The 23,516-nt window shown below is 49.7% G+C and overlaps 1 protein-coding gene across 4 annotated transcripts in view; it reads right to left on the bottom strand.

The window, feature by feature from the left end:
- The window catches only part of FGFR1 (fibroblast growth factor receptor 1), a 122,391-nt gene that overhangs the window by 46,252 nt on the left and 52,623 nt on the right, over positions 1-23,516 (bottom strand). For 2 of the 4 annotated variants that reach the window (XM_066639396.1, XM_066639397.1), the window contains exons 3-6: positions 14,664-14,927; positions 10,996-11,079; positions 9,103-9,278; positions 2,156-2,279 (exon numbers count right to left, since the gene is read on the bottom strand). In XM_066639396.1, the coding sequence (XP_066495493.1) occupies positions 2,156-2,279; positions 9,103-9,278; positions 10,996-11,079; positions 14,664-14,927 (648 nt within the window). The remainder of the gene's footprint in view (positions 1-2,155; positions 2,280-9,102; positions 9,279-10,995; positions 11,080-14,663; positions 14,928-23,516) is intronic. The other 2 variants (XM_066639398.1, XM_066639399.1) reach the window with 1 other exon arrangement.

The raw sequence follows: 23,516 nt of genomic DNA, 5'->3' as shown, positions 1-23,516 counted from the left end.
AAGGAAAGCCTTATATCCACTGAAGCTACTTTCCGCTGAGTCAGACCTTTGATCTTTCTAGGTCATCACTGTCAGTGGCGCTCCAGAGTTTCAGAAAGGGGTCTTTCCCAGCCCAACTTGGAGATGTCAGGATTAACCTAGGTTGTTTTGTGTGCAAAGCAGGTGGCCTGACCATCAAAACATAGCTACTCCTTTAGTTTCTCAGTCCTCAGTTTCCTAAACCTAGAACTTCAATGACAGGAAGCACAGCTTAGCAGCAAAGCAACTAGGCTCAACTCTGCAGTCCCTGACAGCCTCTCAAGGTAGGATAGAGACAGATTTCATTTGAAACCTTGGTGAGCAAGTATCAACGTAGACCAGTGCTTTCCAAACTTTTGAGTGCCGGGATCCAATTTTTAAAATGACACTCAACTGAGACCCACTAGATAAAAATGTATTTTTATTATTAATAACATTATTAACATTATTAATTAATAATAATTAATAATAGGAGTCCAGTGTCCCCAAAGCTGCCAGAGACCTTTCATATAGTATGTGTGTGTAGACATTTGCTTAGACCCTCCCTAGAAATGGAGTTCAAGGACTGTTCCCCCAAACCTTTACAGGCATTCCAGGGTACCCAGCGGGCTGAACTGGAGAGCAAGATATGCAGTTAGGGGCTTGCAGGCCAGATAAAATGCTGAAACTGGGTTTACACATGATCTACGGCATGTAACCTTTAATTTGGGGGTATGAAGATGATCTCATACCACAGGTTAGCTTTCCAGCTAACAATTTGCATCTGCAAGAACTGGGCAAGGGTAACATGCAAAGTTTATTTTTAAAATGTTTAAAAAACTTTTCGTGACCCACCAAAAATGGGCTTGTGACCCACTGATGGGTTCAAACCCACAGTTTGGGAAACTCTTGACGAAGACCAAGGGTTCCTAAAGTGTGTATCAAAGCGTTGCAACACACTCACAGGGGAACTGAGGGATGTCCCTGGTGGCGCCTCTAAACTGTTCTCCTGGGCGCTGCCATCTTGGATCTCATAAGATCCAAGATGGCAGCACCCGACTGAGCTGGGAAGAGGATGTGGGGCCATCGTGATCCAGATAAGTTTGGGAACCACTGATTGTAGACCATACCAGGCTAGATGGACCCAGGATACAAGAATCTTCACAGATATAGTCATATGTTCAACATTCTCTTCCCAGCTGCTCCAAACTCTACAAGGCACCAAAATACTGCTGTGATCGCTGTGGTGCCATCGTGCCCGTGTAGAAGTCTGGGAACCACTGCTCTAGAGAGCTTCTTTCACCAATAACTGACAGAGGTACACACTACTGCTGGCACTGGGAGAACATTGGCTGCAGCAGGGGTAACAGTAGCAGGATAAACATCATAGCCAGCTACTGTGTATAGACAGCAATCTCAGGCAAGTAGCCGAAAGAAGGAGCTGTTGCTGCCACTAAAAACAAAATCTTGGGCAACCACTTTCCTTTGCCTGCCCAGTGAGCTCATCTTTCTGAGCTATAAATCATCAGCAGGAGCAACATCCATATAGCCCTTTCCAAGTCTGAAATGGATGTCACAAGTTTGAGCCTGATGTTGTCTGTAAGTCTAGGGGGGTCCCAAAGTGTGTGTCGCAATGCCTTAGGGCATCACGGCCATCACAAGGGTGCCATGGGATGTCCCCAATGGCCCCTCCTACCTGTTCTCCTGTGCTCTTCCAACTTGGATCTCATGAAATCTTACGAGAGCCAAGATGGCAGCACCCAAATCTCGAATGATTTGGGTGCTGCCATCTTGGATCTCATGAAATCTTGTGATATATGGATGCTACTATCTTGGATCTCATGAGACTTCCTGAGATCGGCACCTGGTTGAGCCAGGAAGAAGAAGTTGCAGGGGCGTCATGACCCAGGTACGTTTGGGAACCACTGCTGTAAGGTAAGTGGTATAATCCCCATTTTGCAGATGGAGAAGACTGAGGCTGAGAGAGTACAGCTTGCCTAAGGCCTCCTAGTGAATTCATGACTGAGACAGGACCTAGGCCAGGGGATCCTACTTTGCAGCTAAGTCTCTTGGCCACTTCAGCTCACCAGTGACAACTTATGCCAAGGACCATCTAAGCTCTGGAGCACTTCACTCCCCCCCCCCCCGGTCTCCTTACCGACCACATCAAGTTGATAGGTGTGGTTGATCGTCCCATATTTGTTCTCCACAATGCAGGTGTAGTTGCCTTTGTCCGACGGCACCACTGAATCCATGATGATGCTCCAGGTGGCATGACGAACCTGTGGAAAGGATGCAGGTGGCTGAGCAAGGTTACCTGTCAATAGGTCCCTGGGGGTGGAGGAACACCTCTGTCACCCTCCTGCCCCTTTCAGCCTTTTCATACCAGAGCAGGTCAACAAGGTCAGACGGCTCCTGTGCTGCGTGTTCTAGACTACACATAATTGCAGTCCGAGGTCATGTTCCCCCTCCCCTTTCGCTATACAGAGAGAATAATTGCTGCCAGCTGCTGGGCTGACCACAGAGCCAACTACATCTGGAAGCTGGTATTATTGACGAGTGGGACGAGTTCCCTTTGCCAGCACAGGAACCGGTCTTGAAAGTACTCCAGCTGCTCTCCTACGCACAAGAGGGTGAACGGTGGCACACAAATCCAACCGGGGCACTGCGGGTTCTGTCTCATGCGAGAGTTTCACTGCTCCAGCACTGATTCAGGCAAGAGGTAGAGTAGGTGGTGCCTGGCCAACTGGGCCTTCTGACATTTAAAAAATAAAGAGGGGGGAAAGTTTTTAATCTGTGTGCTTTGCAAGGTGTTACCTGAAAGTGTGCAGGCTGTGCGCAATGAAGGCTCAGAGACAAAAAGGGCAGGAGGCAGCAAGCAAAACAACAGGATCAAAGGCCAATCTCATTCAGCATCCTCCCCCCCCCCCCGCAGTGGCCAATCAAATGCCTCTGAGAGGCCCATAAGTGAGAGAAGAAAGTAATACACCTTTCTTTGTTGCTCTCCAGCAGCTGATATTTGGAGGTTTGCCTCTGAATCTGCAGATATAAGGCAGCTGCCATGATTAATAGCTGGCAACAGGCTTGGCCTCTTTGAATTTGCCTAACCACCTTATAAAATCATGTCAGCCAAAACCCTCATATGCTAGCTTTCTACAAGCAGGGAGTCTTGCATTCACATGAACAAGCCCTCCATCCTGCCATTCAGTCACAAGAAACCATTCAGTCACAAGAAAAGTTTTACCACTTGGATTCTGCTGGAACATCTAAACTGGTGCGAAACACAGGAAGGGGAAAGCTATAAAAGTGCTATGAAATTCTGGGCTTGAAAGGAAATTATTAATACCTCCAAAGCGCTGTAGAAATTTTACTGCTGTTTTGTTTTGAAATCCTATGCAGATTTTAGGTTTGTATGGCGGAAGCACCTCAAGAGAGCCCTAACCAGGAAGGGAGAGAGATTGACAGCGGTGCAACTGCAGCTGAATTTCCAACAATTGGCTTTCTTGTGATAAGGTCCAATCAATGGCATTAACAGTTGCAACTCTTTTCCTTCCAATTGTACAGCTATCCTTGGGGAGGTCACTGTTCAACCAAAGAGGGTGCTTGTTTGTTTAAGAACTCCAGGACAGGGAAAAATTCTGCAGAGGTAGTCATGGTAGACCTGGAAATAGGGCATGGTGATCTATATGAGGTCACCACAACCTTGCATACCAGGATTGGCAACCTACAGCCCATGGATCAGATCCTGTTTTGCCTCCTGCTTAATTCACCACGCACCCAACAGGGCATGGCAGAGCTTCTTGACCAGGCTTGTGGCACAGGGAACTCTGCAAATCTGGGCAGGTGGCTCTGCCATGCCCTGTCTGGCACGCAAGAAATTATGCTGGAGGCTCTGCTTCCTAAGCCAAGCTCTGCACAGCCACTTCTGGGAACTCGGCACCCCAGGAGTTCTGTGATGATGTGATGACATCTGCCATCTGGCCATCTGGCCCCTTTGCTGACAGTGTTGCTGACCCCATCTTAGGGAAACAGGTGCCCTATTTCCAGGTCAGAATGTTGTCCGACTGGTGGTTCAGCCAGGATCATATGCTATGCTTCTGATGATTCTGGCTGGCATTCCTAGCAAAGCCTCTCAAGTTGGCCCCCATGGCGCTCAAGATCCCAAAGCACCCTGTCTGAGCTGAGCATTTTTGGCTTTCCGACATTAAAAATGGCCTACGGATGGGCTTGGGCAAGATTCACAACATGCTCCTTGCCTCCCCAGCTGCTCCCTGGGCTTGCCAAGGTTACAAGCCAGCTTCATCAGCTGAGACTATACAAGAGAGAGCTGCAAAAAGGGCAGCCAGATTAGAAAATCAAAAAGCTGCTGCGTGACTTTCTCTGGACAGAATCATCGCTTGCAAAGTGACAAGGTATCGTGGCCGGATTCAGCTCAGCCCAGGAGGAAATATGACGGGGACTGTCTGATTCACGAGCCTTATCCATGCCTCATTAAAGCCACTATTGATTCCCCAAGGTAATGCTCCTACGATCAGGCAGGAAGATTAGAAAGGAAAGGCAGAATAGGATAGTGCTTGTCTGTGTCAGTGCTCCCGCTCAGGGAGTTTTATTAACGCAGGGCCCTGGACGACACTAGCGGTGGGAGGCATAGAGGCCACGCTGTGCTGTGAGTCACTCCGGATAGAAACATGTTGTTCGAGCTGGAGGCGAGGGGATGAGGCATCCAAGACAAGCCAGCGGCAGCCAGCAACCAGAGCCAGGACGACTCCTGCATTGTCACACACTCGGGCAAACTCCTCCGCTCGGCTTTGAAAAGCTTGGGAGATGGCGGGGCTGGGCCGAAAGGGGCTTCGGACCTGGCTGACGGCGGGATACTTTCCCAGCTGCAGCAGGAGCTTATCTGTGAAGGTCGCTGATGATTCACGAGAGGCCACGAAAAAACAAACCAAAACAAAACAGGACCAACAGCGTCACATGGAGCTGATTAGTCATCCGATTTTTTTTAAAGCAATCAATGGGTTGAATGATTACATCTTATGTAACATCCCTGTTGTTGGCAACCTTCAGTCTCGAAAGGCTATGGTATCGCGCTCTGAATGGTGGTTCTGGAACAGCGTCTAGTATGGCTGAAAAGGCCGATTCGGGAGTGACAATCCCTTCCACACCGGGAGCAAGTGCAGTCTGTCCCTGGTCTGTCTCCCTGGCTACGGGCCTTCCTTCTTTGCCTCTTAGCCTCAGACTGTTGGCCAAGTGTCTCTTCAAACTGGGAGAGGCCGTGTTGCACAGCCTGCCTCCAAGCAGGCCGCTCAGAGGCCAGGGATTCCCACTTGTTGAGGTCCACTCCTAAGGCCTTCAGATCCCTCTTGCAGATGTCCATGTATCGCAGCTGTGGTCTACCTGCAGGGCGCTTTCCTTGCACAAGTTCTCCATAGAGGAGATCCTTTGGGATCCAGCCATCATCCATTCTCACAATGTGAGACAATGTATAACATCCCACATCTCTGGGAATTAAGCATCAAGTGGAGGACGCTGCCCGATACGCACACAGGCATTTGGTCCATCTAGCTCAGAATGGGGTACTCCAGTGGTTCCCAAAATTGGGTGCCATGGTGAACTCACAAGCGATGTCCCTGGCAGCCTCTTCTTCCTGGCTCTCCTGGGTTCCGCCATTTTGGATAATGCGAGATCCAAGATGGCACCGCCTAGGATTGCCGGGAAGAATAGGCCACTGCAAAAGAAGGGCGCCATGGGAACCACTAGGCTACTCTGATTGGCAAGGCGCTCTCCAGGGCCTGGGACATAGGCTTTTCCCAACAGATGCTACCTGATCCTTTAACTGGATAGTCTCAGAGTTCAGATACAGGGTAAACTGTGCTTGGGAAACTTTCCCTGGGGGAGGAGCCCCCAATACTCAGGCTCCACCCTGCCTGTCAAATGTGTCACCACCAACTGCTTCACCAATCAACTTGTTGGGGACTGGAAAGAAGTCCCTACATCTGGGGAACGGTGTGTGTGTGGGGGGGGGGAGGAAGCCCAAGAAGTTGTGCTTGGGCCTGCTGTGCCCCCATCGTGGTGGCAACGGAATCGCACACACCTTTCCCGAAAGACCTGCAAGTCTTGTGGAAAAAGCCGCCGAGAATATCGCACCAGCAATGATGAGTGGGAGGAAAGCAGCCAGTGAAGCGGTCGCTCCTTTCCTTTTACTCCCTCAGGCAGAGAGGAGCAGGAGGGCGAGGGCAAATTTGCAACCTCTCTTCCATATCTGAGGGCCTGATCCTGTTGCTGTGTCTCCATTGCAACCATTGTGGTGACCAGGAAAGGAAAGGCGCCAGTGGGGAGGCCAGCGCCAGTTGGCACTGGGCCTCCTCATCAGTTGGACTACTGCTGGGAGCCACAAGTGGCACGTTCTACATCGAGTGGTTTGGAGGTGTTCCAGGGCATGGGGAGGGTGGCAGAGAGGGGGCTTTTCTGGGTGGGGGGAGTGCGGCCCAGGGGGTGGTTCAGGCCTGGGTGGTTGAGCAGGGACGGCAGCAAAGGTCGCTGCCACATCCTATCCCCCCTCCCAGGCCCAACATGGGACTCCTTGGTTCTGCATCAGCTAAATAGCTGGTGCAGATCTGGGGCTGCTGGGGCCCAACACAAGGTAAGGGAACCAGTGTTCCCTTACCCTGAGGAGACCTCTGGCTGCCTCTTTGGCAACCTCTGGCTGCCTCTTTGGAGACCTCTGGCTGCCTCTTTGCCAGGATGGCAGCCAGCATAGGAGTGGGCTGTGAGGCTGCAACAACTGAGGGGAAACAGTGAGTGTGTGTTGCAGTCACTCTTTTCAACAGGGAGCACCAAAGAGAGATCAACGTGCCCCCACCACATTTTCAGGTGGCTCCCAAGGTCATTGAGGGGAGAAGCCCTCCTCATACAAGTGCTATACAATAAAAAAAAAACAGGGCAAACCATTAAGAAATGGAAACAACAGAAGCAAATGCTGAAGAGCTGGAATTTTCTTTTCCAATTTCTACACAAGCTGAAGAGGCAACCCACTTCAACTGAAAAGCAGCTTGCTTCTTCCGCACCACAACCTGATGCAGTGAAAATGCAAAAAGACCCCACAAACTAGACTGAACAAGTGCAGCAATGAAGCTAAGAAGCCTTTGAAATGTCCTCCCCAGATGACGGCCCACAAGGTAAGAAAGGCTGGGAGGACCATAAGCAGGGTTACCGGACACAAAGCGGGACAGAGAGCCCATCCCTTTAACCCAGTGGTTCTCACACGTTTCGCGCCAGGACTCACTTTTTAGAATGAGGATCGGCCAGGACCCACCGGAAGTGATGTCATGACCGGAAGCGACATCATCAAGCAGGAACATTTTTCACAATCCTAGGCTGCAATCCTACCCACACGTACCCAGGAGTAAGTCCCATTTACTATCATTGTTAAAAGAATACACATAGTAGCTTCTTCAAAGTACGTCTGTCACATTTCCCCAAATGCAGTCACATACCATGGTAGCATCAAGTCCAACAGATTAAAAATAAAATATTGAAATGAATGGGGACCCACCTGAAATTGGCTCACGGCCCACCTAGCGGGTCCCGGCCCACAGTTTGAGAAACACTGCTTTAACCATTGTATAGAAGAGGGAATTTTAGGAGGTGCACCTTTTTAAACCCTTCCATGCTGAGCTACACTTGGCAAGATTACCCTTCTGTACAATGGCTAAAGGGGTAGGCACTCTGTCCCCCTTTGTATCTGGTAACCATAAGGAAAAACCAGACCAGAACAGCAAACCTTAATATGGCACATTTTAACCACCACTGAGTATCAAGAAACAACCTGCTTACTGGACAAAGAAGCTCCTAAGTAATAATAATAATAACAGGTATTTATATATCGCCTTTCTTGGTCTTTATTCAAGACTTTATTCAAGGCGGTTTACATAGGCAGGCTTTTATTTAAATCCCTTATTAAATAGGGATTTTTACAATTTCAAAGAAGGTTCTTTCTTTCAAGAACCACTACATTCAGGTGTTTCATTCCGATCTGGCTTCACATTCTGGCCTCCATCCTCCCATGCTCAGAGCAGATGGAATAGCTCGGCTCAGCTTGTCAGCTGCTTCAAGGTCGCATGGTGCCGGTGGCCTCGAACTGGCGACCTTGTGGGTGTTATCTTCAGGCAGACAGAGGCTCTACCCTCTAGACCAGACCCCCTGCCCAGTAGCAACCCTCCTAAGTAGCAACCCTCTTATATTTTAGCAGGGGGAGAATAACTGTCCCTATTCATTTCAGCACAGCATCCTTTGGAGGGGAGGCTGCTATTGTCTCCTTTGTGTTCCTTTTTGGATTGCGAGCCCCTTCGAGACAGCAAACAATTTTCCTTTTTGGCCTGCAAACTGCTTTTTGAGAGCTCCTGATTGAAAAGCAGCACATGCATATTCATGAACAGCAATAGGCATCGCCCGTTTCCTTGTTCTCAGAGCCTCCTCTCTTCTCCAAAGGATGGCCAGGAGCGGCGACGCCACTAGGGTTCCCATCATCTGGCGCAGGAGGCCAGCACTGTCACCACCAAGATGGGCCTCCTCCCACACAGTGGGAGGGGCAAAGCCCCAGGAGGTGGGTGTGGTGATGCACCGTTGCCCCGCCCCACTGGTGTGTTTTTTTTTTTTGCTACAGGGTGAGCCCCAAAAAACAGAACCCACAAATCTTTGAACAAAACTGTTAATTTTAATTTTTCTTCTTTTTTCTTTCGGGGTATACAAGTCGACTTTGTGCATGAAATATCGGAACAATAATCTTCCCCAATATGTCTTGGTCAACCAAGGAAAAGACATTTTGAAATTTCCTGGAGCTTTGTAGGATTTAATCAAATTTTTATGGGTTCTGGTTTTTTGGGGGTCACCCTGTATAACTTTTGATAGGATAGAGATATTTTAGTGCCGTTTGTTTCATTGAATTTGGCATGAAATTACACATTGAATGATATTTACCATGATGGTACTATTCAAATGTACCAAGTTTTTATAAATTTTGGACAATAGTGGTGTCACCCCCCCCATGCATTGGTGCAGCCCACACCCCCATAGCAACGCCACTGGCTGAGAAGGGACCCTTACCTTGTATCCGCCAATGCGATGGTCAGGCTTGAATTCCCTGCCATTTTTCAGCCAGCGGAGCGTAGGGGTGGGTGTCCCACTGGACGGGCACTTAAACTTCACCGTCTTGGCAGCTGGAACAGCATGGAGCTTCTTCTCCATCTTCTCAGGATATGTCCAGTAAGGTGGAATGGCTTCTGGAGGAGAACCAAGATAATGAGACAGGAGTGAGTTGTGATAGGAGTGACTTGGGTGTTGTGTGGCATTGATAACCTCATAAGATAGGAGATCCAGGATGCTCGCATGTTCTTATGTGTTGTAGTTCAGGAGTTGGACTTAGACCTGGAAGATCTGCTTCTGCTCTGCCACAAAGCTTCCTGGGTGACCTTAGGTCAGTCACTATTTCTCAGTCTCGCCCACCTCCCAGAGTTGTTAGGAGGACAAAACGAGGGGAGGAACCATCTACACCACCCTGAGCTCCTTGGAGGGTGGGTGGTATAAAAATGTGAAAGATAAATAAGATACAAAACACACCCTATGAGCAGAACAGATGGTATCCCTCCTACCTTTTCTTCCTGGAAAAAGGGTTAGGTGTTTCAGGATTTGAACAAGGATCCCTACAAGTCATGAACTGGGTCCTGGCTCTCTGCCTCACCAGGGCTGCTGGTCAGAAGAAGGAGCTTCAGAGAGTTTAAACAAGGGCACTTTTGTCACAGCCTGACATGTTCTTGGTCTTGGGAATTAGGTGGTGCTCAGAGCCAGTGGGATTCATGCACTGCCCACTATAAAGGTCCAATGTTTCCTCCTCTCTTTCAGTTCAGGTAATTTGCTGCTGAGAGGGGCTGCTGCAACCTGTGCTCACCAGGGAGCCGCCACTGCCTCCTCGGGAGAAAGGGACTTTTGTCCCCTTCCCCCAGGTCAACTGAGTAGCCCTACTCACTTCTAAACTGACCCAAGGGTTGGTGTAGAAGTAAGAGCCTCCGTGTTGGGCAGCCAGCCCGACATGGAGGCTCTGGATCTGGTGGAGCTTTGCCTCCCTCCTGCCCCGCTCTCTCTCCCCAGAACACCTCCTCCCTGCCCTCTCCCCACCCGGTGGAGCTTTGCCTCCCTTCCGCCCCACTCCCTCCCCCTGGAACGCCTCCTCCCCTCCCTTCCCCATGCCCCAGAATGCTTCCTCCCTACCTTCCCCCATGCCCCCAACTTCCTCTCTGCTCTCTCAACCACCGAGCAGTGGAGCTCCAGTGCTCCACCAGCACTAGCCCAGCGCCAGCCAGCGCTGGGCTAGCACTGGCAGAGGACCGGAGCGAGGGCCCACAAATGTGCCTTATCACACATTTGCAACAGTGCACGCTGGCGGTGAGCCAGCACACAAAGCTTAGGATCAGGCCCTAAGTTTCCCACAAATGGGAATTGTGGATTAAAACTTTTATGGCTGGATTTACAATTGCAAACAAGCAGGAAAGGATGTTGCTGTATTTTGCTACAATAATCCAAAGCCGGGGGGCAACAGCTCGCTCATATCTGGATCTATAATGCACCAACAGAAGCGGATCTTTAGCATAACACAGTGTGCCTCTTATTTGAGAATTCAGATGACTGAATCCAGCCTCCCCAGGCTGAAAAATTTCCACAGGGCAAAACTAAGCTCAATTCTTCCCCGGCCCCAATTTGCACTCAGTGTTGAGTTTTCCTTTCTAACGCTCAGCCCTGAAGTGAGAACGTCACTGACTGAATGTAGGGCTCTCAATGGGCCAAAGATGGATAGAATTGTGAATGACACATGATACTGCCAGCAGGCAGAGATTAGCTGGAAAAGCATCGCTGCCCATCTCGGCTGGGCCTGGAAGACGAAACTCTCCGGTGTCAGAAACTAGCCACTGACACGTTATTAAAAGAGATTTGTCTCAAACGTACGGTTTGGTTTAGAGTTGTCCGCCTCCTTCTCCTCCGAGGAAGAATCGTCATCGTCATCGTCATCTTCGGCAGAAGGGAGAGCATCTGAAAAAGAGGAGAGCCGACATCAGAGCTGAGCTGGCGGTGAACTGGTGTGTGAGGCCGAGAGGGGATGCACAGTCGTGCACTCCTTGTATGCCGATTACAGGACAGCCACGAGTCTCCCAGCCACATGACCTTGTGCCTTCCTCTATAGCGCACACCAGTTTAGGGAAATCGGTTCCGCGCAGCAGAACCTGCTGGACTCTGGCAAGGAGCTGCTGTGGTGCCCTGTTGCGCATGGTGTAGCAATGAGAGGGAACATAGGAAACATGACGCCATTGCGGATTAGCTGGCTGGCTGAGTTTGCCAGCTCGCTATGAGTTGTGATGGCTACATGCTAACCTCCACATCTGCCTCTGAATACCCAATTCCAGGGGAAAGACAGAGGTGGGGAATATGGCCAACTCCTGTTGGTGGACTTCAGTGGCACTGCAGAACACAAGGATACTGGACTAGGCAGGCTCTTGGCTAGATCCAGCAGGGATATTATCCTGTATGTCAAGCAAATTTTTATTCTGGCAAGATCCCTTCTGCCGAGCCTGGAGAAGGGAGGAGAACCCCTTTGTGCCAACCTCAAGCTAGCCTTGGAGGTGCCTTGCCTTTGTCCTAGCCCAGGAGTGCAGCTGCATGCCCCAGGTGGCCCATCTTTCCAATTTCCCTGGAAGCCACCATCTTGGATCTCACAAAATTTTGTGAGATCCAAGATGGTAGTGCCCAATTTGGGCGCTGCTATCTTGGATCTCACAAACATCTCGTGAGATTTGGGCACCAACCATCTTGGATCTAGCAAGACATCACTAGAGGCCCAAGATGTGGAGCCGGGCAGAAGAGGCTGTATTGTGACCCAGGTAAGTTTGGGAAACACTGCCCGGCATCTCCCAGCTTCAGTGCTGCAAGGGCAAGTCCCTGCCCCAGCACAGAGTTGGAAGAGAGGGAGCTAAACTATGCCATCCCATTGGGATTCGGACATGCTATGATCACCTCTGAAGAGCAATGTGAGGTCACAATCTGGACTTCTCCCACCTGGGACAGAAATGTTGGCAACCAAAGCTAGTCCAAATTTGAGGACCCTCATAGATCAACTGGCCACTGAAAGGACTTGTAGGTGTTATACTTCATCACTTTGTGGAAGTCAGTAGCAAGCACCAGGACCAGTTGAGCCAAATGGCAATTTGCATGACAAAAAAGCGGTGCTTGGACTGTGCCACTTCAAACTGCAGGGGGCGTGCTGCATGCTCAAGTCGCTTCCCCATTTGGCAGCAGGGATGAAGGAATCCCTGCAGGTTAAAAGCAATTAACGTATCAGGAAATGGTTACAGCTCTTCTTCTTGACTTGACATCAGCTAATTTAAAACAAAAACAATATCTGGGAGTAATGAAAACATGTGATTCTTCCTTGTGGAAATCTAGAATGGGATAGCCTAGGAAAAAGTGTGATCCTGTGATGAACTCCTTGTCTAGACAGAACCTCATAATCACAAGAGGGAGGAACTTTCCAGCCCTTTCCATTTAATGCCATGGCTGAATTGTGCAACCGAGAGTTCCAGGACATTTGTGCCAAATGAGCAAATTGTTGCACATTTAATGTTTTGCATAAGCCTCCTCGGAGCTTGCCATGGAGAGGGGCAAAGAAGTAGGCAGGAATGCTGAAGCCTCTCCCCCCCCCCCAAACTGGCAATTGTATTGAGATTTCAGCAGGCATTGGCCCATGAGGGCCAGAAACTTGATTTTTATTTTAAAAACAAATGGGAGGAGAGATTCTCTGGAAGCAGAATTGTGCTTCCTATCAAGATATCCTGTGCTTTTGCTGTGCTACCACAAAATCAGGGTATAGTTGCCTCTCCAATAGTAGCTTTTCGGGAGTTGGAAGTGGTACAGAAGCAGTTATCCGTGTCCTGAACATGCACTCACTTTTTCTACCCTACCATGGCCTGTGGCCAGACTGGTTTTGCCAGTTCTGGTAGCACTTTCATAAGCATAACCTGGGAAAACAGACACTTTCTCTCAGGAACACAATTAATATTTGATGTGAGAGAGCAGCGCCTTCATCTGCATGGGACTGTCCTGGCCACCTACTGGTTAGCACTTGTGACAGTCTGGTTTTTAAAAGGCATCCACTGGTCTCTTTTAAGAAGGGTCGAGAGCTATGCCACTGCTTCTGGTCCCAGCAATGGAAAGCCAACCCAGTTAGAAAAGCTCTGGGAGTGTTCTTGACTATAACCCAGTATGGTACCCAAGGCAGGACTTCGGCAAACAAGGTTGGGAAAGGGCTTCTGGGCTGAAGGAGAGCTCCAGGCACAGAAAGAAAAGCCCCTATTTGTGTCAGTACTCAGATGAGGAGTCTGGGGTAGCCATCTTTCCATGGGCCCTATCACCAGGCTATGCAAAGGCTGGAGTCCTGATCTGAGCAATGGTCAAGGAAAGTCTAGTGTCAAACACGCAGTGGCCAGCAGACACAACACATTTGATTATGTCCTCCCCAGTCCTACCAATCGGAGTAGGTCCACTGAACTTGACAAGGGGACGACCACTTTCATTTCCGCCTTAGACAGCGAATTGACCAAGTAGGTACAGTACAGTCGGCCCTTGCTATCCGTGGGGAATCTGTTCCAGGGTCCCCCATGGATACCAAATTCTGTGGATAAAGAAATCGGGGGGGGGGGGGGAGTCGATGACCACATTGACTTACTGGAGGTTGCATGTGGCCTCCCCAGAACCCTTCCGGTTGTGTCCGGGAGGCCTTCTGAAAGCTCCAGTCTCGAGCTTGGCATCCATGGATGACAAGCCTACAGATATGGAAGGCCCACTGTATATTATTCTAAGGATACATTTAACCATCAAGCCAAGAGAAGGGAGGCATTAAGAGATTCTCATAGGGAGTGGCTGGCTCAAATGCTATACAGTTACACAGGTTCTTTGACTCCTCTGTGTCAAGGGAACATCACACTTTATTCCCTACACGAGGGCATAATTTAAGCCCAAATTAGTTTAAAATGCCAGGGCTGAACAATTGAAGGGAAAAATGAAGTCAACAGTGCCTCTGCGCATGGGAAGAGGGCCTTCATCACAACCCACGAACATTTGAGAGAAGGACTTCTGAGCCAGAGGGTATGATTTCCATACCATTTTAAACCCCCAGTGCCTCTCATTTCTTGAGACACGATCTGCTCCCCACAACCTTGCAGGCAGGGCTGGCCCATTCAAAACGGTTACTTCTGGTGGCAGACTGGCACCTGCTGCCTGCCTCTGCTCCTCCCACTACCTGAATTTGAACAGGAAGAGGATGGAATTGGAAGGGGAAGTGAGGAGGAGAACCAGATACTCTCTAGCCCACCACTCTTCTCTTCCCCGCACTTCCTCCTCTGTTTTATACAGGAAACAGCAGAGGCAGGCAGTGGGCAGGCGAATGGCAGGTAAGAGGAGGGTTACTAAGAGGTCTTGGAAGGCAAGCTAGTGGCCGAGGAACATTGGAAACCTGCCCATAGCCAAGAAGTGGAGTTTCCCCACAGCCAGACCAGACACTGTTCATTTAGACAACCACCAGTTCAACGCCACTCATCACCCCCTGCAGCGGCTCGCTAACAAACCTGAGACATTCACGGAGAAGTAGGTGGTCTCGCTTCCCGAGGGGCTGTTGGTCATGCAGGCATACAACCCTGAGTCCTCGGGCACGGCGTCCCTGACCTCCACCTCCTCCCCCGTGATGCGTGTCCGGTTGTTCTCTGACAGCTGGACCCCGTCTCGTACCCAGTTGATGCTCTGAACATCATCCCGCAGCCGGCAGCGCAACTGGAGGAGGTCACCAGGGTGAGCTGAGTAAGACTCCACTTCAATGCTTGCTTTGGGCAGAACTGGAAGTGTTAGGGGAGACAAAGAGGAGACAGGGGGAAGCAAGGCGTGAGTGGTTTACGGCAGATGCATTATTCCGGCAGCATGCAAACATCGGAGGGTTGGGGGGAAGCGCATCCTCCTAAGGTCAGTAATACGCGAGACCTCAGCTGCCATGCGGGTCTTTTGGAAGAGCAGGGGGAGCAAGGGTTGGGAAAATATCCACTTGTATTATTTGTACAGTGTCATCAGTGTACGTAGAGCTTTGGTTTCCTTAAAAAAATGTATGATTAGCGCCCAACCGCAGTCACCAAGCATCGTGCTCCAGCGGGCAAGTGGCTGCCTCTGACCAAGCCCAAGACAAAATGGCGGAGGGACAATCCGTCTCCAGGGGGAGCCACACCTACCTGAAGCTCAGCCACTCACAAGTCGGTTGCCGCACAGCCTTCAGAGCAGGGAGGGCGGAGGAGAGGCAAGGGTTAAAAGCAATGGCGGCAGGAGGATTAGAGCTTTCCCTCTTTCGGGTCCGTGATCCACGTTTCTGTGAGGACTCTCCCCTGGAGCCACTTTTGGGACACAGCTCACAACTTGCCAGCACAATCAAGTGCGCTGCCATCCAAGGAAGGTCACCCTGAGGATCTCATCTACTCTCTAGCCTACTCACACACATAAGTTTAGCATTCCACCTCCATCAAAGCTCGGCTCTCCCATACAAACACAGGAAGCTCAGGTGTGCGAGGTGTAAGCTAAGATTAGTCGTTCCCAAACACGGTGTCTTAAGAAGCCATGGTACACTCACATGGGGTGCCACAGGATGCCCCTGGTTGTCCTTCCTACCAGCTCTCCCAAGTACTGCCACCTTGGATATCATGAAATCACTCAAGACCTAAGAAGACAGCGCCTAAACCTCATGAGATTTGGACACCACCACCTTGGATCACGCAATATTTCATGAGATCCAAGATGGTGGCATTCAGCTGATCTGGGAGTAAGAGGCTGAGGGGGCGCCATGACGCTTTGGGTACCACTGAGCTAGACGGAAATGATCCACAACTGAGGCTCTCTTGGGTTCCCAGAGGAGGATCTTTCCCTGCCCTAACAGGAGAGGGCAGGAATTAAACCAGATACCTTCCATGTGCAAAGCAGATGCATGGTCACGGAGCTCCCCAAGATCCAGCTGCAGGCAGGGGAACTGCAGGACTGGTGCAAGCTGTTGCAGGATTGGTGCAAGGTGTTGCACAAATGAAGCATTGCCGAGTATTTCAGCCAAGCATCCAGTTGACCACTTGGGATCATCCACTGTGATTCTTTATAGAACACACACCCATCTGTAGTTGGAATTCTGCAATTGTTTCTCTGATCCTTGATTCCAGGATGACAAAGATGGACCCAAGGAGCACCTGATCTTGCTGGCTTCAACCTCAGTTTAACCCCTTGGAACAAGCTGAGAAAAGCACAAACTGAAGCCAGTTCTGGAGCTGCCGTCCCATTCCATGCACACGTGATGTTACCTTTTACTGTCATTGGTATTATGCACACTGACCGGATCTCCAGGGTTTCAGACAAAGGTCTTTCCCAGCCATACCTACAAATGCCAAAGATCTAACCTGCATGCAAATCAGGTGCTCTCCCATTCACCTGTCAGTAAGGCAACCCCAGCGGAATCATGCAAATAGTCCCACAGTCCAGCTACCGAGCGGGAGAAAATATGCCTTGGACAAACGTGTAATCTGGCATCTCCAAACGGAGGGGCTTCCAAGGGTCCCACTTTCCCAAAGTGGGGCCTGCCACCAAGTCGGGTCTCTCCAGCCTTAACATTTAACAAGGTTCCTCCTCCTCTCTCCTGAATCCCCAGCATTAAAGAGGCAACTCACTCAAAACAAGGGCATAAAAGTTGCTAGTCCACAAGAACATATTAACCTATTTACACAGCATTGCTATTTACATAGCAATGAAAGTAGTGTTGCTTCAAAGAAAGAAAGAAAGAAAGAAAGAAAGAAAGAAAGAAAGAAAGAAAGAAAGAAAGAAAAGAAAGAAAGAAAGAAAGAAAGAAAGCTCTCTCCCTCCAGGTCCTTTCTCTGGGTCAAATGACAGGCTAAATGCATAATATGGTCCAGTGGAGGTTTTTTTTTTATTTCTGTTACAAATAAATAACACACGTCACATGGCAATTTTTACATGGAAGGGAGACAGACCCTTGTGCTAGCTTTTGTTCCTTGCCATCCCAGCTGGAATGGAAGGATCTTAGGGGGCAGGGAAAGATGCCCCCTCCGCTGTGCAAGCAGGTGTAGATTCAGTCTCTACTTTATGAGAAACGAGACGTAGAAGATATTGGTGTTTTGGGGAAGGTGGGGATGGCTAAATGGGGGGGCAATGGAAGTGTTTCCAACATTCAGTTTGAGTACCAGCCCCAATTCTCACAAATCACAGCTCCCAATGATGGACTATCTCACATCACCACTGGCTACCAAGATGATTCAACATCAGGCTACTGAGAATAACACTGTTTGTGCATCCCATTCACTCTAGCCCACCACTCTCCTTTCTTCCAGCCTGTTCACTTCTTCTCTTTTGAATCCATTGGGTGGGGGGGGGGGGACCGGCCCCAAACCTCCTGGTGTCTAGGCGACATGCCAAACCCCTTTCCCTGGTGACGCGTCAGCTCCTGCTCTTCTGACACTCTAGCCCACTGCTCTCCTCTCCTCCATGCATCTTGCTCTGTCTCTCCCTTCTTTCTCCAGTCCAGGGTGTCGGGGGAAGAGGGGAGTAGAAGAGGCAAGTGTGCGGACAGAAGTGGGCACCCCCTTCCAAACTGCTGCCTGAGGCAACTGTTTCAGTTGGCCTCAAGGAGGGGCCAGCCATGGGGAGAGAAGCAGAGGCAGTGCTGACTGACAAGCTGCTAGATCAGGGGGGCAGCACTTGGCATGCCATCTGGTGCACTGGGAGGCCTTGGGCCAGCCCTGTTCTCCTCCATTAGCTTGTGAAGCTGTAGTTATGCTTGACATAAAAACATACAAAGAGTGCAGCTGGATCAGGCCAAGGACCCATTTAGTCCAACTTCCGGCATCTTACAGTAGCCCACCAGATGCCTCAGGGAGCACTCAAGACAACAAGATACTCATATCCTGTTGCCACTCCCTTGCATCTGGTATTCGGAGTGAAGCTCCCTATAAAATCCAGAGGCTGTATATAGCCATGCTGGCTCACAACCTGTGGTGGACTTTTCCTCCATAAATCTGTCCAATTCCCTTGTAAAGGCATCCAGGCCAGGTGGCATCCCCACATCCTGTGGCTTTCCCAGCTCCTCCAATCCTTTGGACACGTTGTCCAAAAGTTCAATTCACTTGAGACAACCGTCGATTCAGGTTTAAACCATCTTCGCGGCAGCGCGAGTGGGAAATCACTACAAAAGCTTCATTGCTGGGAAAGGTCAGCGTCGAGAGAGTCTCTTGTTCTTATGTGCCATCCAGAGAATTCCAAGCTTGAGAATATATTCGGAGGGAAGGAAAGCAGCTGCCATCAAGCTCAACATTTGTTTGGAGAGCACAAAGATCCTTTCTCTTCTTGTTCCCGGGCTCTCCAGCTTGGTTTGGCTCTGCTAGCCCTCAACCTGGCTAACTTCACTTTTCAAGTCTTTCTGGGAAGAGAGAGAAACAAACTGGGGGCTGAGAAATTCTGCCAAAGTGCTTCGCTCTGCTCTTGCCCTTGTTTCAAGAACGGCGGGATCTGTTTCTTTGTTCAAAACCTTGAGAACTCAACACTTCAACAAACGTCAGTCTACTTGCAAAGGCAGAAAGTGCTCTGAGTGGGGATTCTAGGGGTGGATTACAGTGGGCCCTTGGTATCCATAGGGGAGCCATTCCTGCCACCACATGGATATCAATTTCCGTGGATAACCGAATCCATGGGGAAGATCTCAAGGATCTCCCAGGTGTGACAGGAAGAGTCTTCCAGTCAAATCCAAGAGGCGTTCTAAGGTGCGGGGAGGCTCCCCAGGCCTCCGAGATATGTCTAGAAGGCACTTCCAGTTTTGACTGGCAACTAGAAGTGCCTCCCGGGTGTGTCTGGGAGGTCCTTGAGGTCCTCCAACTGCGGGGTTGGCATCTGCTTTGAGTGAAATCCACGGGTGCTGCAGATAAGGAGGGCCCACCGTATTCATTCTGCAATTCCCACTTTCAAGGACTCTCCTGGCCCTTACTCTTGCATACCTCTCAGCCACAAAATACTGCATAAGTCATGGTCCTTTGGCACAAGCACAGGTAGAATTGGGTGCACTGTTGACACTCTTTCCAAAGGAGTGAGCAAAAATCAGTTGCCGTAGGACAGGGGGGCGAAGCATATCACGAACCAAATACAGCCCACAGAATCTCTTCAGGTGGCCCACGGATTTCCAGGGCCAACCCATGCACCCTTTGAACATGACCAGAGGGTGTTCTGAGGGTTGGAGAGGCCACATGCCACCTCCCCGATGCTCAGAATGATGTTCTGTTTGAAGGCCTTGTAAGGTCTTCTGAGGCCCAGGGAAGCCCTCCCCAGGAACGTCATTCTGAGGGCTGGGGAGATGGCTCATGGCCTCCCTGGCCCTCACTCTGATAACATTCAGAGGGGCAGGGGCAGTGACCCTGGAACTCCAGCCCTCAGCAGGTGCAATGAATCTAAGGTGGCCCCTGGGAAGACATAAGTTTGACACTCCTTCTGTAGGAGGTAGACATGCATTCCATGGAGAGCCACAGAAAGCATTTAGAGGTAATAAGATTTCTTTGCCATTCCCTATTGCAGCTACATAATGGAACCAAAACAGCCTTGAAAAAAATCACCAGGCTTTCATTTAACTCAAGGCCCCATCAATTAGAATTGGCCAACATCAATCAACTAAAACCCTAGTTTTGTTTTAGTCTAAGGAGGATACATATTGCAAAGTAGTTTACAGACAAAACTCATGCAAATTAAACCCTGGAGCAGAATCACATTATTAAGCAAGGAAGGAGAACGAAGAATAAAAACCACACAGATTGAATAAATCTAACCATGGAGCAAGACACAGCTCTCCGAGAATATGTTCTAACTAACATTTTGGTTGATTAACCTATCAATTAAACCTATCAAAGCTTGCAGCCTCTAAGGGTAAAGGAGGGCTTGTCACAAACTGTTAATACAACTCTTAGTTCCTGATTTATAATTGCTGACATAAAACGACGCACTTCATAAGGCTGCTTTGATAAATAAGTATTGTGAAAAGCATTTTATCAGCACACACAATTAGTACACAAAGCCTCAGCAGGGAGTGTTTTTTCACATACGTATTTATAAATCTTCAGTTCAGGTTTGGCCGAAGACCCTTACCACTGCTAAGAATCCGTGGCACAACAAGACTTTTCTCATCTCACTCGTCCACACATTAATCCTACGGGGTAGGTCTCAGCTATTCCCATTTTACAGATGGAGAACTGAGGCGGAGAACTGAGACCAGCAGCCTGCTCCAACACCACCCCCAATGCTGAGAGATGGCAATGCTGAGAGATGACACAACATGCGTTTTTGAAGCCCTTGCAGCTTAAAAATATGAAGCCAGGATCCCCCAATTTAAGGCTATCAGAAAGTTAATGGACTACATCACCCCACCTGAAGCTACACTACTACCAGCCCTTTTTCCTTGATTGTCTGTCTTCTTATTCCTTCCTCTCTTTGTCCAAAAGCATTTTCAAGCTTTTATCTCCAATTGCTAGTGGCTTCCCAAGACCAGAATCTCCATTTCAACAACTAAATACATAGTCATCCCTGAAGGGGTTAATCGTCCCACAACCCCTCCAGCTCCTCTGGACTGCTTCTGCTACCCAGTTGCTGCTTGCCCCAGCCGTCCAGTACGATCCTGCTTGATAGTCACCCTTCTCCACCCAAAACATGAGCATTCACAAAGATGCTCCCTCTGTTCATAGGTAGGAATATCCTACTTCGGTTATGCATGATAAACAAGACTTCATTAAGTCAGTATTATTATGGGCTTCTTGCTGGATTCTAGGAACCAGCAAATCATCACAGGCATTAGGATCTAGAACAGGGGTCTCCAAGCTTTTTGGCCAGAGGGCCACATGAAATATCTGGCGCAGTGCTGAGGGTCGGAAAAATATTTAAATATAAAATTTAAATAAATAAATTAGAGATGGAACTTAGATCAGCCATTTTCAACCACTGTGCCGTGGCACACTGGTGTGCCGTGAATGGTCCGCAGGTGTGCCGCGGGAGTTTGGTGGAGGATCATTTATTAATAGGACTATTGCGGATATGAACCCCCCACCAACAGCAAGGTGTGCCTTGTCAATTGTCCAAAAACTGGTGGTGTGCCTTGACAAGTTTAGTACCTTGTCAGTGTGCCATAAGGTGAAAAAGGTTGAAAATCACTGACTTAGATGAGGGGTGCCCAAACCCCGGCCCTGGGGCCACATGCGGCCCTCGAGGCCTTTCAGTGCGGCCCACAGGGAGCCCCAAGTCTCCAACGAGCCTCTGGCCCTCCAGAGATTTGTTGGAGCCAGCACTGGCCCGATGCAACTGCTTGCAGCGTGAGGGCGACTGACCTCTTGCGTGAGCTGTGGGATGAGAGCTCCCTCCACTTCTTGCTGTTTCACGTCTGTGATGCAGTAGCGGCAGCAAAGGAAAGGCCAGCTTTGCTTTGTGCAAGGCCTTTAATAGGCCTTGAGCTATGGCAAGTCCTTCATTCATTCATAAGTTCGTCTTTAATATATTCATTTATGTAAACTTATTCAAATTTTAAATGTAAATTAATTCTTTTTTCCCCCCGGCCCCCGACACAGTGTCAGAGAGCTGATGTGGCCCTCATGCCAAAAACTTTGGACACCCCTGACTTAGATGAATGAATAAATGAATGAGTGGGCTCATTCACTCAGCCTCTCTGGCCCTCAGAACACCCTCCAGATGCAATCAGAGCACAGCTCTGGTCATGTTCAGTCAAGTGGGCCAGAGGCTTTCAAGGGTCAAGGGGATGGCCACGGGGCGGACAGAGGCTCACTGCGGGCCACATCTGCGGGCCATATCAGTGCGATCAGGAAGCGGCTTTGGGAGTGCCAGATACTGCTCCACTGACCCACTGCCCCATGGATCCACAGGCAGGGAACATGGTTTTCAAAGGGGTCTTAAGCATCCACGGATTTTGGCATCCACAGGGCCTCCCGGAACCAACCGCCAACAGAAGCCGAGGGCTCACTGCCCATGCAATCTGATCCTGTGTGTGTTTACTCGGAAGCCAGTCCCACTTTATTCAGTAGGACCTACTCCCGACAAGGTCTGCAGGAGACTGCATCCTTTGCTTTCAAATAAGTGGTCGTTCTAAGTACCCTTGCAAGATACTGGTAGCAGAGGGTGCCGAAGAGAAAGTACTCAGCACAGAAACTCTGCCGCGAATGTGGGCTGCACGACCCACACGCGCATCGCAGGCTGACCAAATGCTTTACAGGGGTTGCAAAATCAAACTGTGTTTTGTTGCAGCAACCAGTTAATACACAGCCTTGTCCAGGAAATTCATTCGTTTTAAAACGTGGAACTTGCTTTCATTCATCATTTTTAAATCAATTTCCTTTCCTTGCAACTAAAGTCACCTTAAATTTTAAATCTATTATTCAAAAAAAATCAATCAGCCCAGCCTAAAGGGCAGCATGTCAAGCAGGAGGGCAGGAATGGAGAGGGAGCGAACCACCATGATCAGTGAATCATCTCAGCATGACAGTCAGCTGTGCACACAGCTGCCAGCTTCCAGCACATATGTCCTGCACCCAGGGATCTGGAAGGCAAAATGCCGCCCTCAATTGCAGCCAAGCCCCACAGCTTCCCCCAAAAGCATTCCTGGATCCTCAACATTAAATCTGGCGGAGAAAATATCTACAAGAGCTCTTGTAAAGCTCTGCTCCAAACATCTGCAAAAAACATGCACCAAATTTTAATTGGAGTTTAGCCCGCTTTCTACCACATAAGATTCTTGGTCCATCTTCCTCAGCATTGTCTCCGCCGATGGGCAGCAGAGACAACGCTTCCACGGCTTCAGGATCGGGTCTCTCCCAGCCCTACCTGCAGACGCTGCGAGGTACTGAACCTGGGACTGCCTGTGTGCCAAGTCACATACCCTTAACTACCAAGTTACAGCCCCACCCCTAAAACACACAAGCAAGACCAAACTAAGCATTTTGTGTAACTGAGGGTGCAATCCTATCCTGCGCTGGAACCGGCAAGCCAGGAGGCTTGCGCTGTATCTAGCGCAGGATAGTGGCCATAAGCGATTTAGCCAGAGGCAAGGGGAAACTTTCCCCTTACCCCTGGGTAAGTCGCCCTGGTCCCAATGGGTCTCCTCGGACTCCTCTTCTGAGAAGCGCTGGCCTGTGGAGGCTGACGGAACCCTCCACGCTGGCTTCCTCCTCGAGTCTTGCATCGGCCCAGCTTGGCTGACACAAGGAGAGGGGAGGAGGCAGGAGGGAGGTGTTCGGAGTGGGGGAGGGTGGGCAGCCCCAGGGGCAAGCGAGTGGGGAGCGGGAGGGGGGGCTGGGATCCAGCATTTATGCCAGATCCCAACCCCTGTTCCCAGGGAGAACAGAGCTCTTTGGACTTGC

The sequence above is a fragment of the Tiliqua scincoides genome, chromosome 11, assembly GCF_035046505.1.
Source record: "Tiliqua scincoides isolate rTilSci1 chromosome 11, rTilSci1.hap2, whole genome shotgun sequence".
Lineage (NCBI taxonomy): Eukaryota > Metazoa > Chordata > Lepidosauria > Squamata > Scincidae > Tiliqua > Tiliqua scincoides.
Note: the sequence above shows the minus strand (reverse complement) of the source record. Positions and strands in the feature narration are given on the sequence as shown.